This window comes from Marmota monax, unplaced genomic scaffold (genome assembly GCF_021218885.2).
Source record: "Marmota monax isolate L192 unplaced genomic scaffold, Marmota_monax_Labrador192_F-V1.1 WCK01_AAM20220418_F8-fsc00020, whole genome shotgun sequence".
Taxonomy (NCBI): Eukaryota; Metazoa; Chordata; class Mammalia; order Rodentia; family Sciuridae; genus Marmota; species Marmota monax.
Genome location: NW_026692912.1, coordinates 24,128,075 through 24,139,853, shown reverse-complemented (window position 1 = coordinate 24,139,853; position 11,779 = coordinate 24,128,075). Strand labels below are relative to the sequence as shown.

The window sequence follows — 11,779 nt, the reverse complement described above, 5'->3', positions numbered from 1 at the left end:
TGGGAGCTGGCGCGCTGAGCCCGCGGCGCTGGCCCTGGGCCCTCACGCTGGCTGAAGGCGAAGGGCAGGGAGCACGGACGTCCCAGCAGCTGCTGCCTGGGGAGCAGCTTCCCTGAGACCTCTCTGTGGGGACACCGTGGTAGTCAGCATGTGTAGGGTGCAGGCCACTCACATCAGGGTGGCCAGCCTTCCCCTCTCCTCGGACGCAGATGGCTTTTATGTGTGGGGAATGTCACACTCTTCTGGGCATTTTGAGAATTGGCTGGTTTCAGCGGGTGGTGACTGCTGGGCTGGAACAGGGCAGTTGTGCCCTGCCCGCGTCTGGTGTGCAGGGAGCTTCTCGCCACCCGCCCTCTGCCCGCCCTTCCAGCCCCGTGAGCACCTTCCATTCTGTTCTTCTGTGAGATTCGCGAGTGAGACTGTGTGTCCTTGTCCCCTGTGTCTGGCTTATCTCACTTAACATGATGACCTCAGGTGCCATCCACGTTGCTGCTTCTCCTCGCAGCTCCAGAGGAGGGCACGCCACGCCACCCTGCGCCTTGCGGGAAGCCTGGGCTGGTGGGGGCAGCGTGGGGAGAGCAGGGCCCAGAGCCTGCACTGTGGCTCTGGGCAAGGACTGGGCAAGGCAGGGGAGGGTCACAGAAAGCTTCAGCCTGGGCAGTTGGAACAATTCTGGTGGCTCTGGCTGCCTGGCGCCTGGCCCCGGGTGATGCTGGCAGGGGACGTGGGCTGGCAGCCGTGGGCTGGCGGGGTGGGAGTGTACCTGAAACGCTCCTGGGGCAGCTCTCTGCTCTCTGTGGGGCTGGCTCAGGAGGCCCAGGCCTGGGTTGTCACAGCACCATGAGTACAGGTCGTGACAGGTATGCTCTGTGCCCGTAGGGTGTTTTTCCTGAACGTGCCGTTCGATTCTATCATGGAGCGGCTGACCCTGAGAAGAGTGGATCCAGTCACAGGAGAAAGGTTTGTGCCTCTTCCTGGTAGCTGGCCACCCAGGGCTGCTAGCAGCCAGGCCCACCTGGGGAGCCCTCTCTTATCTGTGACCAGTGCCTTAAAGGACCTGCCCCAGGGATACACTTGGGGATGATTGAGGGGGCTAGAAATGGGGTCCCCACTAGCTCTTCTGAGCATGCCTGGTGGCCCTCTTTGTAACCAGGAGAGGACTGTCCAGAGCTCTCAGGACACACTCTGTCCTGGGTCAGCAGCTGTGCCCAGCATGTGAAACGGCTGCACCGGCTGCAAATGGGTGGGTAGGTGTCCCCTGTCACACACCAGTGGCCTTGGCCAGGAGGCCCCCAGAGCTGGCAGCTGTACAGATGCATTCCCGCGGGAACCGGCTCATCCTTGAGTCCTCCCGAGGGCTGGGAGTGGATTCTGCATTCATTCTGCAGTCTGACCAAGCACAGTCACTGCACTGTGGCCTCCGGGCAAGTTCCGCCTGCCCAGGCCAAAGCTTTCTGTGACCCTCCCCTGCCACAGTGCAGCAGAAATGCACCTGAAAGTCCCCACGGTCCAAAGGTGCCCCAGCTCTCCTCTTCCCTGGGAACCAGGGGCATGTTTCAGGTAGGGACAGGAGTGGGGATGGGGAGAAGGAGGTGCCAGAGAGGGTTTTTCTGAATACGGATCTGGTCTGTCCTCCTGGCTCCGGCGACAGTCCTCAGTGCCGTCTGGCACTTCCTGCCACGCCCCTCCTTGAGTCCCATGAACACAGGATCACGGTCGGTCCGGTCGGTGCCCAGCAGCAGGTGTGATGCAGACTTAAAGTAGAGGCTTAACGAGGATCGTTGGGAGGAAAAAGCCAAGAAGAGAGTGGGGGAGGGGGGAGGGCTGGGGGTGGTCCCTCGCAGCCACCTCCTAGCTGATGTCTCTGCTCCGACCCCAGCGGGCACCAGATCTTGGGTCACTCAGCAGCTCAAGGCAGTCAGGAGTGTACATGCAGCTTGTGCCCAGGAGTGCTGGGCTGGTGGTGATGGCTGACAGTGCCCAGCAACCTGGTCCGTGTAGGACAGCCAGCCTGTGGTCACCTGTTCCCTTCTCCTTCGTAGGTACCACCTCATGTACAAGCCGCCCCCCACCATGGAGATCCAGGCTCGTCTCTTGCAGCACCCAAAGGATTCTGAGGAGCGGGTCAAGTTCAAGGTGGATCTGTACTACAGGAACTCTGCCGAGCTGGGGCACTTCTACAGGTGGGCCACCACCATCAACGGGGACCAGGACCCCTACACCGTCTTTGAGTACATCGAGAGCGGGATCATCAATCCCCTGCCCAAGAAAGGGCTCTGATGGGCTCAGAGCAAGGAGCAGGCCCAGTGGACCCCGCCCGCCTCCTGGAAAACCCCACCAAGCCAATAAAGAGCGCTGGTGACAGACTTGTGTGTCCTGGGGGGACAGTGGCTGCAAGGTGGCCTTGTTGGGAGTCTGGGAACACAGAGCAGGGAGCCCTGGGCCAGGCCTTGGGAGTGTCCCCGCACACCATGTGTCCCCTGGGGACCCAGTGCAGTGACGCACAGCTGCTAGCAGGTGTCTGGCACACAGCAAGCAGCCTGGGAAGTGGGACTCTGGGGGTGACTGCTATGCTCCCTCACCCCACCCTGTCCAGTCCAGCAGCCTCTAGCCACAGGGCACTGTGGGGCACCTGAAATGCGGCTGGGGCCATGTTGTTTAACCTCCATGGTTTAAGTACCTCAGGGGCTAGTGGCTGCCATCTGGGGCAGCACAGGGCTGGACAGACAGCTGGTCTCCAGACTGCCTCCTGCAGGTCCCTCTGGGTGGGAGAAAGTGAGTCCCTCTGCAGGGCCAGGAGGGATGTGGGGGGCAGCAATGCCTTAGGCTGATGGGGTGACCAGCCCTTCCAAGCCCTGCCATGTTTCTCCTGCACACCACAATGGTCTCTTTAGGTAGGTGCTTGTCCCATGGACGCAGAGTGTAGATGACCTGCTAAGGTCACTTGATCAAGGCTGGAAGGTGCTCTAGCCCTGGGGCTCTGGGAAGTCCAGGGCTGTGGGTCCAATGGCCAGAGCCCCTCCTGGCCTGGGCTAGTGCAGAGCTCCTCCAGCACAGCCCCTGCTCAGCTGCTGTGCTGAGCCGTGCCTCTGGGCCCACCCTGCTTCTGCCCTGGGCCCTGGCAGGTTGAGCCAGGCCCCATAGGGCTGGGCCCTCTCTTGGAAGGTCCTGCCTTCTGTGGCCAGCCTAAGCCATGCCGCACCTCCCTGCCCAGCTCTGACACTGGGGGTCACCTGAAACTCCACTGGGGCCTCCCTGCCCAGGCCCCAGTTCTCCCACCCTCCATGAACCCCAGGAGGGTCTGTGACAGACTGTTCTGCAGGTGACACAGCTGCCCCTTTGAATTGTGGGAGATAGCAAGGAGGGAAGCAGCCAGCACTGGCCTGCCTAGGGTCACTTTCCCCACCTTAGCTCTCCCGGCTGCCTGGCCTCTGGGTTGCCCACTCCGCCATTTGCCTTGCCCTCCCCTGCCACCCGGCTCAGCGGTGCCCACTGTGCTGAGCTGCTGGATGCAGCACGCCGAGGCAGGTGGTGTCCCTGCCAAGAGCTGGGCATGGAGCCCTGCAGCCCAGCCCTGTGTGCTGCTCTGTGGCCTTGGGAAGTCACTCACCTGTCTGGGGATTTGTAAATAAGAATAAATGTAGTGCCTCCTGGGAGGTCGTGACATATAGTGAGTCCCTCCCGGTGCCATCCCAGACGCAGGGACCATGCGGGCCACAGGTGGGGCCCATCGAGCTGGGGGCCCTGCAGATCACTCCCTGGGAGGTGAGGGCTGGGGGCCTCCCCTGGCTGCACGCTGCCTCCCTCCCTGGCTTTGCAGGCCAGGCTGCGCCTGCTCGGGCTGGAGGGAGGCACAGTGAATTGGGCTCCTAATTGGAGCTGCAGCCTAAGGGGCAGCCTGGCTGCCTTGATGAGCGTCCAGCCCAGCCCACGGTGGTGCTCAGGGCTCCTGGTCCAGGGAGGCCACTCCTGTGGCTGCAGGGCGAATCTTGCTAATTTACTGGTGAGCAGCTGTGATGAATGAACCACTGAGGTCTGATCAACGTCACCTGCAGGAGAACAAACTGCTTCTGACGCTGTCGTCCGTGGCTCCACAGCCCATCGCCGCCCGGCACGCCCGCCTCTCTATCCTAAGTGGTCAGTGCGCAGGCTCCCTCGCTCGGCCCAGCACACTCTGTGCGGTTCCCTCTGCGCCCCTGGCAGTGGAAAGGCACAGGTGTGAGGGGCACAGGTGGGGTGTCTGGACGCCTGCCCCCCACAGCCTCTATCCCAAGCTGCAGAGGATGAGGACAGGATCACCTCTGCCCTGAGCTGGGCCAATCGGCTTCTCTCTCCCAGAAGAGAATAAGAACTATGATCACTGTCCTCTGTGGCTTGTGGGAGAGGGACATCAGGGCTGCCTGGCCAGTGTGCAGCACATCAGAGCAATGACAGTTAATCTGGGAATAAAGCGACGCAGGCTCATCCCTCCCTCCTTCATCCCACAAGCATTAATTGAGGACTTATCACATGCCCAGCACTGGGGACACAGTAGAGAAAAAAGGGACAAGATTTCTGCCCTTATGGGACTGATATCTTATAAAGATGCCAGAAATGAAAGAAAGAAAAGGAAATTCAGATTTTGGGTGGCTCCTGATACCCTTCCTTGCTGATCCTCTCTGCAGACCAGCCTGTTTTGTCTGCCAGAGGGGAGCAGGTGGGAGGGACTCAAAGGGGGTCACAACTCACAGGAGAACCCTTTAGGAGGGCAAAGGTGACTTGGAAGCTGAGTTCTAAGGCACATAAGAGGGCTCAGGTGCATGGGAAAAAAAACACACGTGTGTTTTAGTTGACCGTGGAACATGCTGCCATTAAAAAAAAATAAAAACAAATATTGTGATTATTGAAATATGTTCCTTGTAAAAAATCCAAACAACATGACAGAAGCATATCAAATAGGGAGTGAAAACCTCCAGCAAAACTCTTAATGTCATTCCCTGCAGATAACTGCACTTTTGGATGATGGATGGATGGATGGATGACAGATGAATAGATGGATGACAGATGAATAGATGGATGATGGGTGGATGGGTGAATGGATGATGGAAAGATGATGGATGGATGCAAGCATGGATGATGGATTGATGGATGATGAATGGATGGATGGATTGATGATGGATGATGGATGGATTTATGGACAGATTGACGCATAGATGGATGAATGGATGGATGATGGATTGATGGATGGTGGATGGATGATGGATGGATGGATGGATGGATGGATGATGGATGGATGGATGATGGATGACAGATTGATGGATGATGAATGGATAGATGGAAGGATGATGGATAGATGGAAGGATGATGGATAGATGGAAGGATGATGGATGGATAAAGGATTGATGGATGATGGATAGATGGATTGATGACAGATGGATGACTGATGGATAATGGTGGGATGGATTGATAAATGATGGATAGATGGATGGACAGATGGATAATTGATGACAGATGGATGGATGGATGATGGATGACAGATTGATGGATGATGAATGGATAAGGAAATGGACAGATGATGGGTGGTGAATAGATAGATGATGGATGTATGATGATGGATGTATGATTGATGGATGAATGGATGGGTGGATGAATGGATGATGGATGACTGATGGATGATGGATTGATGATGGATGGATAGTCGGGTGATGGATGGATGGATGACAGATGGAGAGATGATGGATGGATGGATGGATGATGGATGGTATATGGATGATTATGAATGGATGGGTGATTGATGGATTTGATGGATGGATGATAGATGATGGATGATGGATAGATGGATGGATGATGGATGACAGATTGAAGGATGATGGATGGATGATGGGTGGATGACAGATGACGAATGGAAAGGAACATTTGGGGGATTGTACTGTAACCTTTTTGACCGTGGAACCTTTTTAAAAAAATGTGGTAAGAACCCTTGATATTAAAATCTACACTCTTACACGTTGAAATGTACAGTCCAGCACTGCCAACTTCAGGTCCCTGGAACTCATTCTTCTTGCACAACTGAAACTGTGCCCACTGGACCGCAGCTCTCCACTGCCTCCTCTTCCCTGGTGGCCATCACCACTCTACTCTGGTTCTTTGACTAGACTACTTTAGAAACTGTGTATAAACGGAATCGTGCTGTATGTGTCCTTCATCTGGTTACTTCACTTGGCATGGTTTCCTGTGGGTGACAGCAGATGGATTTGTTTCCTTTTTAAGGCTGAATAGTATCTGCAGTGTGGACAGGCCACACCATTTACTCATCCATCAGTGGACACTAGGCTGCTTCTGCATTTGGCTGACAGGAATAACGCTGTGGTGAGCACGGGGTGCAGATTTCTCTGCAAGATCCTGATCAGCTGTTTGGTGCCCTGCTTTGGTGTTCACCTCTGTGGTGTGATCCTTCTTTACCTGGAGATGCACACGTTGTAGGCATCTATATTCTTGCTTTCGTCCAGCTGTGCTGCCTCAGGTGGAGGCCACTTTGGGCTGATTGCCACAGTACTTCTTGTGCTTGAAAAGGAATGAGCTCTGCCACCCCTCCCATGGCTGAGCTGGAAAGGAGGCCTGGGGAGGGGTCTGTGAATAGCAAGAGTCCCGCGTGCGTGAGTCAGGTCTGTGCCAGTCCCACGAGGAGGTCTTTGTCTGGGAAAGTAGGAATCTATTATCCCCATTCTACAGATGAGAAAGCTGTGGCAGTGACGTCCTGAGGTCACACAGGCAATAGGAGGCAGACCCCGGTGTGGGCTCCACCTTTCATGGCCAAGGACAGAAGGGCCATCCAACCTGAGAGAGCACTCTGGCTGGGAGACTGTGGGGACAGACCCTCTCCCACTATGGAGGAAATACAGTTGGAAAGTCACCTTGGAGGGCACCCATTGAAAGTGACAGCACCTATTAAAATGAGAAAAGCACAAAACACAGTCCCTTTGCTTCACCCATTCAGCGTGGGTCAGTGCCACCTCTGGGTTCCTGCTCTTGAACCCCGACACCTGTTTACAAGGCTCAAGGACATTTGTTGCAACACTTTGTGACAGGAAAGAGGAGAGAGAGAACCCAAAGGTCCCCTGCTGGAGAGGCAGACACTAATGGACACTGTCCATTTTCCAGGGCCTTCCCTCCATGCCCTCAGAACCCCACCAGCTAAAAATCCTGACTTCCCTCGCAGCTCAGGTGACCGTGGGACACGGTTCTGCCCAGCGGGCCCTTTCAGGAGAGCTGTTATTTTCTCATCTAAAGGGCAGAAAGGGGAGAAGAAAGCGGGGCCCTGCCCCATGCCTGGGGTGTGCAGGTCAGTTCGCTGGAGCAGCTGAGACCCAGCCCGGGGCTGACCTCGGGAGGTAGTGCTCAGCCTGCTCAGAGCCCTGAGCTGTGTGCAGGAGGTGAGCGCTTGAGGCAAAGAGGAGAAGAGGGCCCAGCCAGGAGAAGGAGGGGGCGGAACTGAAGCCCCTGCCTCCTGCTGGGCGAACTGTCTCTTCTATGATACCCACTTCACAGTGGGGAGGCTGGTAATTTTGTGGTCAAAGCCCCATGCATTTTGTTTATTTTATTTTTAGTACCAGGGATTGAACCCAGGGGGGCTCAACCACTGAGCCACACCCCCAGCCCTTTCTATTTTTTGAGACAGAGTCTTGCTAAGTTGCTTAGGGCCTCACTAAGTTGCTGAGGTTGGCTTTGGATTTGCAATCCTCCTGCCTTAGCCTCACGAGCCGCTGGGATTACAGGCGTGCACCACTATGCCTGGCTCCCCACGCATTTAAAAAAGGACCCCTTGTCCACTCCTGACCTCAAGGTCGTCATTTAAGCTGTCACCATCAAGTAGAGCAGAAAAACACGTTAACCAATCTTTGGGTTCTCAGGTTCACACATTCCACAAATACTAACCAAACTCCTGCTAGGCCTGAAGCCCCGTTGTTCTGGGGCTATAGCAGGTGACAAGAGACAAGGCCCTCACTGGGGTCTGGACCAATTACCACACCTGCTGGCAAGCACAGAGGCTCAGAGGTTCAGGCCTGGACGCCAGCACATGCCAAAGAGCTGGGCTTGAGGTTCCTGCAGTAAACCACAAAGTTCTTCCTTCTTTAGTAAAACACTCCTCAGGTTTTCACCAGCTGCCCAGGAGCCTCGGGCCACTACACAACCAGTCTAGCTGTGGCCCTTCCCTGGGCCAGAGGTCAAGCTTCACAGCCTCCACTTGTCCTGAGCCTACACGGCTCCTCAGGCTGCCTGGGTGTCCAGCCGGCTCTTCCCAACAGGCTCATTCTTTCTTTGTGAATCTTTTCCCACTGGCCCTGGGCCAAGAGACCAGAATGAGGAGCTGACCCCAGATTTACATATAAATAAATACTGAGGCACCTGCTCTGTTATTCTAGAAACAGCAAGACCTTCCACTGATCTCCAGGTGGAGAGGAAAAACCAGAAGTGCGGGCCTGCCTAAGGCCCAGGTGGGAAGTACCCATCTGTTCCCTGACTCTGCACCTGGGAGAGGTTGTTGTACCAGGGCCCACCCCAGGGTCAGCATCTTGTTTGTAGCAATAACTTTGCTCTCTCTACAAAGCCACAAGACACCGGAAGGCAGAAATTCCATTATATAATGGAGGGGGAATGAATGAAAACGTTCTAGCCACTTTCAACAGATATGTTTGAGAAGTCATTTGGTGTGTGCCAGTTTTCTTGGGGAGAGGATTAGCGAATAGGAGAGTGCTTTATGAGAAAAATCCAGGGAGACATTGGGAGGTTGCTGGGGAGAAGGCAAACACAGGCAAGGGCAGCTTCAGCCTCCTAGACCCCTGGGTCAAGTGGAGCTGAGAAGCCCAGCTGCCTGCAAATCCACAGGGACACTACAGGTTCACAAGACGGAGATTGTGCTGTGGAACTAAACTCAGTCAAAGACAGAGACAAAAAAAAATACAGAAGAGGAAAACTGACTAATGACCAGGTCCAAGTAGGGACAGCCAGAGTGGGCCCTGGAGCCTCACCATGGATATCCACTCCTGGAGCAAAAACAGAACACACACAAGGCTGTGGCTATCACACCTATTAGGGTGTCTTAGCACAGATCATTCTAGGACATTCAGGCAAGAGAAGACTGAGTCCTGAAAAGGCCCACACTAACAGTGGAAGATAAACTCATCCCAATAGATGCACCAGCCCAATACAGGAGCACAAGAAATGCAAACAGACAAGGTAGCACGACGCCTCCTAAAGCTCATAATTCACCAGCAGCCTACTCCAAAGATATTGAAGTGGATGAAATATCAGATAAAGAATTCAAAAGAAGGAGTATAAAAATGATCAATGAATTCCAAGAGAACACAGAAAAGCAACTAAATGAATTAAGGAAGTCAGTATAGGATATGAATCAGAAATTCAATAAGGAGACAGGATATTAAAAAAGAACCAAATAGAAATCTTGGAAATGAAAGACACAATAAATAAAAGAAAATGTTCAGCTGGAAGTCTAATAGAGTAGCTCATGCTGAAGACAGAATCTCAGAGCTGGAAGACAGAGTGGCCAGCCTTAAACATTCAGACAGCATTAAAGAAAAGAAAATAAGTAACCATGATCAGAGATACAAGAACTCTGGCACGACATTAAGAGACCAAACTCAAGAATCACTGGAACTGAAGAGGGTTGTGAGACGCAGGCTAACGGAATGACTAACCTTTTTAGGGAAATAAAAATGGAAAAATTTCCAAACTTTGAGAATGAGATGGACATCCAGGTACAGGAGGCACTCAGAACTCCAAATAGACAAGATCCAAAAAGAACCCACTAATGACACATTATAATTAAAACGTCTAACATACAGAACAAGGATAGAATTTTAAAAGCCTTAATGGAAAAATGTCATGTCACATTCCGTGGTAAGCCAATCAGAACTCCAATTTCTCAGCACAAACTCTAAAAGCCAGGAGGGCTGGAACAATGTGTTCCAAGTTCTAAAAGAAAATAACTGTCAACCAAGATGGCTATATCCAGAAAAGCTACCCTCCAAAACTGAAGAATTAAAAACCTGCCAAGATAAGCAGAAACAGGTCCTTTTTGGCTAAAAAAGTAGGACATTGGTCTCACTGTCCACCCATGTTCCTTGCCCCTAGGAACATTGCAGCCTTTTGGCCAGGTCAGAGCCTGCTGCAGTTGTTCTGCTGGGGCAGCAGCCACAGCCGCCTTTCTTTAGCAGTGATTGAAGGCCCGCCACTGGCTTTTGTCATCCTGTAGTCCTGTTGTCACGGACATGAGGAAGTCCCACCCTTGGCTCACCAGGACTAACCTGCTGTCTATCCCGACACCAATGGCTTCTCATTGCCTCCAGTGCTCACCTGGGCCTTAGCCAGTGGCACACTCCCATCTCTCCAGGGAAACAGCAGCCAGCCCTGGGCCTCCTGTGGCAGTTCTAACGTGTGCCTCCTTCATTCTAATCAGTGCCCCTATCCCTCCCTCAATGCTGTGGATGCAGAGGGGCATCCTAACCACTGAAGCAAGGGACACAGAGGCCGAGCTTCTGTGAGCAGGCCACTGTTATCCAGGGCGAGCCATAGGGGTCCTTGCCTGTGTGAAGCCATCACAGCAAGCACCTTGGTGTGGACAGATGGCCACCTCACCCAGCCCTGCGTTCTCAGCACTTAGCCCCAACTCCCAGAGCTACTGGGACTTCAACTCCCAGTGAGCTGAGTAATTGACCTCGAGGAAAGAGGGGAGGGTCAGGATGGACTTTGTAGAGGTCTCCAGGTGAGGGGAGGTCCTCTCCTTCCTGCAGGGGAGGGAACCTCATCTGCTGGCCAGTGGGATTGAAAGGAATTTGGATTCAGTTTTCAAGAGCACCCACCCAAAGATCCCTACTCTGGATCTCAGTGTCTCATCAAGAACCCACCTGGGTCTATGAGGTCGTGCCAGGCGCTCAGCCTGCATTCCCGGGACTGCACAGCAGCTCTGTGGGACCAGCTGCCACTGACTAGCCAGGAAACAGGGTCCAGAATCCAGACCTGACAGCTCCCCGGGCTGCCTGTGGGACCAGTGGTCTAACACTCCCTCTCCACATCATGAAATGGGGACTTGGATGCAGATGGTTTATTTGGGAGGTGACCCAAAGAAGTGAGGGGAGTGGGACAGGGCAGGGGAAAGGCTACCCATGATGGGGGATGAGCGTGCCATCTGAAGGTGAATCTGGGGAAGAGGGAGATGAGCAAGATTCAGTGAGGAAGGGTCCAGGGCCGTGGTCCACCTTGCTGTGCTCCTGACACAGTGAGAGGGCAACGACACAGAGACCGCACTGGTACGGACCAACACTCCCCACATGACCGCGACAGGCACAGCGGGTGCTCAGCAGGAAAGCGTGGAGTGCCAGATCCCAGGCTCCGAGGACCCACAGAATCAGGAATTCTAGGGTGGTATTTTTAATATTTTGGGTTCTGGGGACTGAACTCAGGGTGCATGACCACTGAGCTACATCCCCAGCCCTTTGGATTTTTTATTTTGTGACAGGATCTCACAAGTTGCTTAGGATATTGCCAAATTGCTGAGGCTGGCCTGGAATTTGCAATCCTTCTGCCTCAGCCTCCCAAGTCACTGAGATCACAGGTGTGTGCCACCATGCCGGGCCCACTGTCTGTGTTTTAACAGGTCCTTCTGGTCTGAGGGGCACAGATGAACCAGGAGGGGACACTGCCCCCACCCCCAGTACAGACAAGGAGCAGCTCAGATGCTGGCACACCCTCCAGGCTTGCAAATAGCACATAATGCTACGCA

General features: G+C 53.9%; 1 protein-coding gene across 4 annotated transcripts; it reads left to right on the top strand.

The window, feature by feature from the left end:
- Positions 1–343: 343 nt before the first annotated feature.
- Positions 344–2,366, top strand: LOC124097351 (adenylate kinase 8-like). 4 transcript variants are annotated; one of them, XM_058581875.1, is made up of 3 exons: positions 344–413; positions 880–960; positions 2,043–2,366. In XM_058581875.1, exons 2-3 carry the CDS (start codon positions 914–916, stop codon positions 2,278–2,280), a joined length of 285 nt encoding a protein of 94 aa, XP_058437858.1. In that variant the 5' UTR covers positions 344–413; positions 880–913; the 3' UTR covers positions 2,281–2,366. The 4 variants fall into 4 exon arrangements, with proteins under 4 accessions (XP_058437858.1, XP_058437857.1, XP_058437856.1 ...); XM_058581874.1 differs by having other exon boundaries at positions 353–474; XM_058581873.1 differs by lacking the exons at positions 344–413; positions 880–960 and adding an exon at positions 1,396–1,560.
- The last annotated feature ends 9,413 nt before the right edge of the window (positions 2,367–11,779 follow it).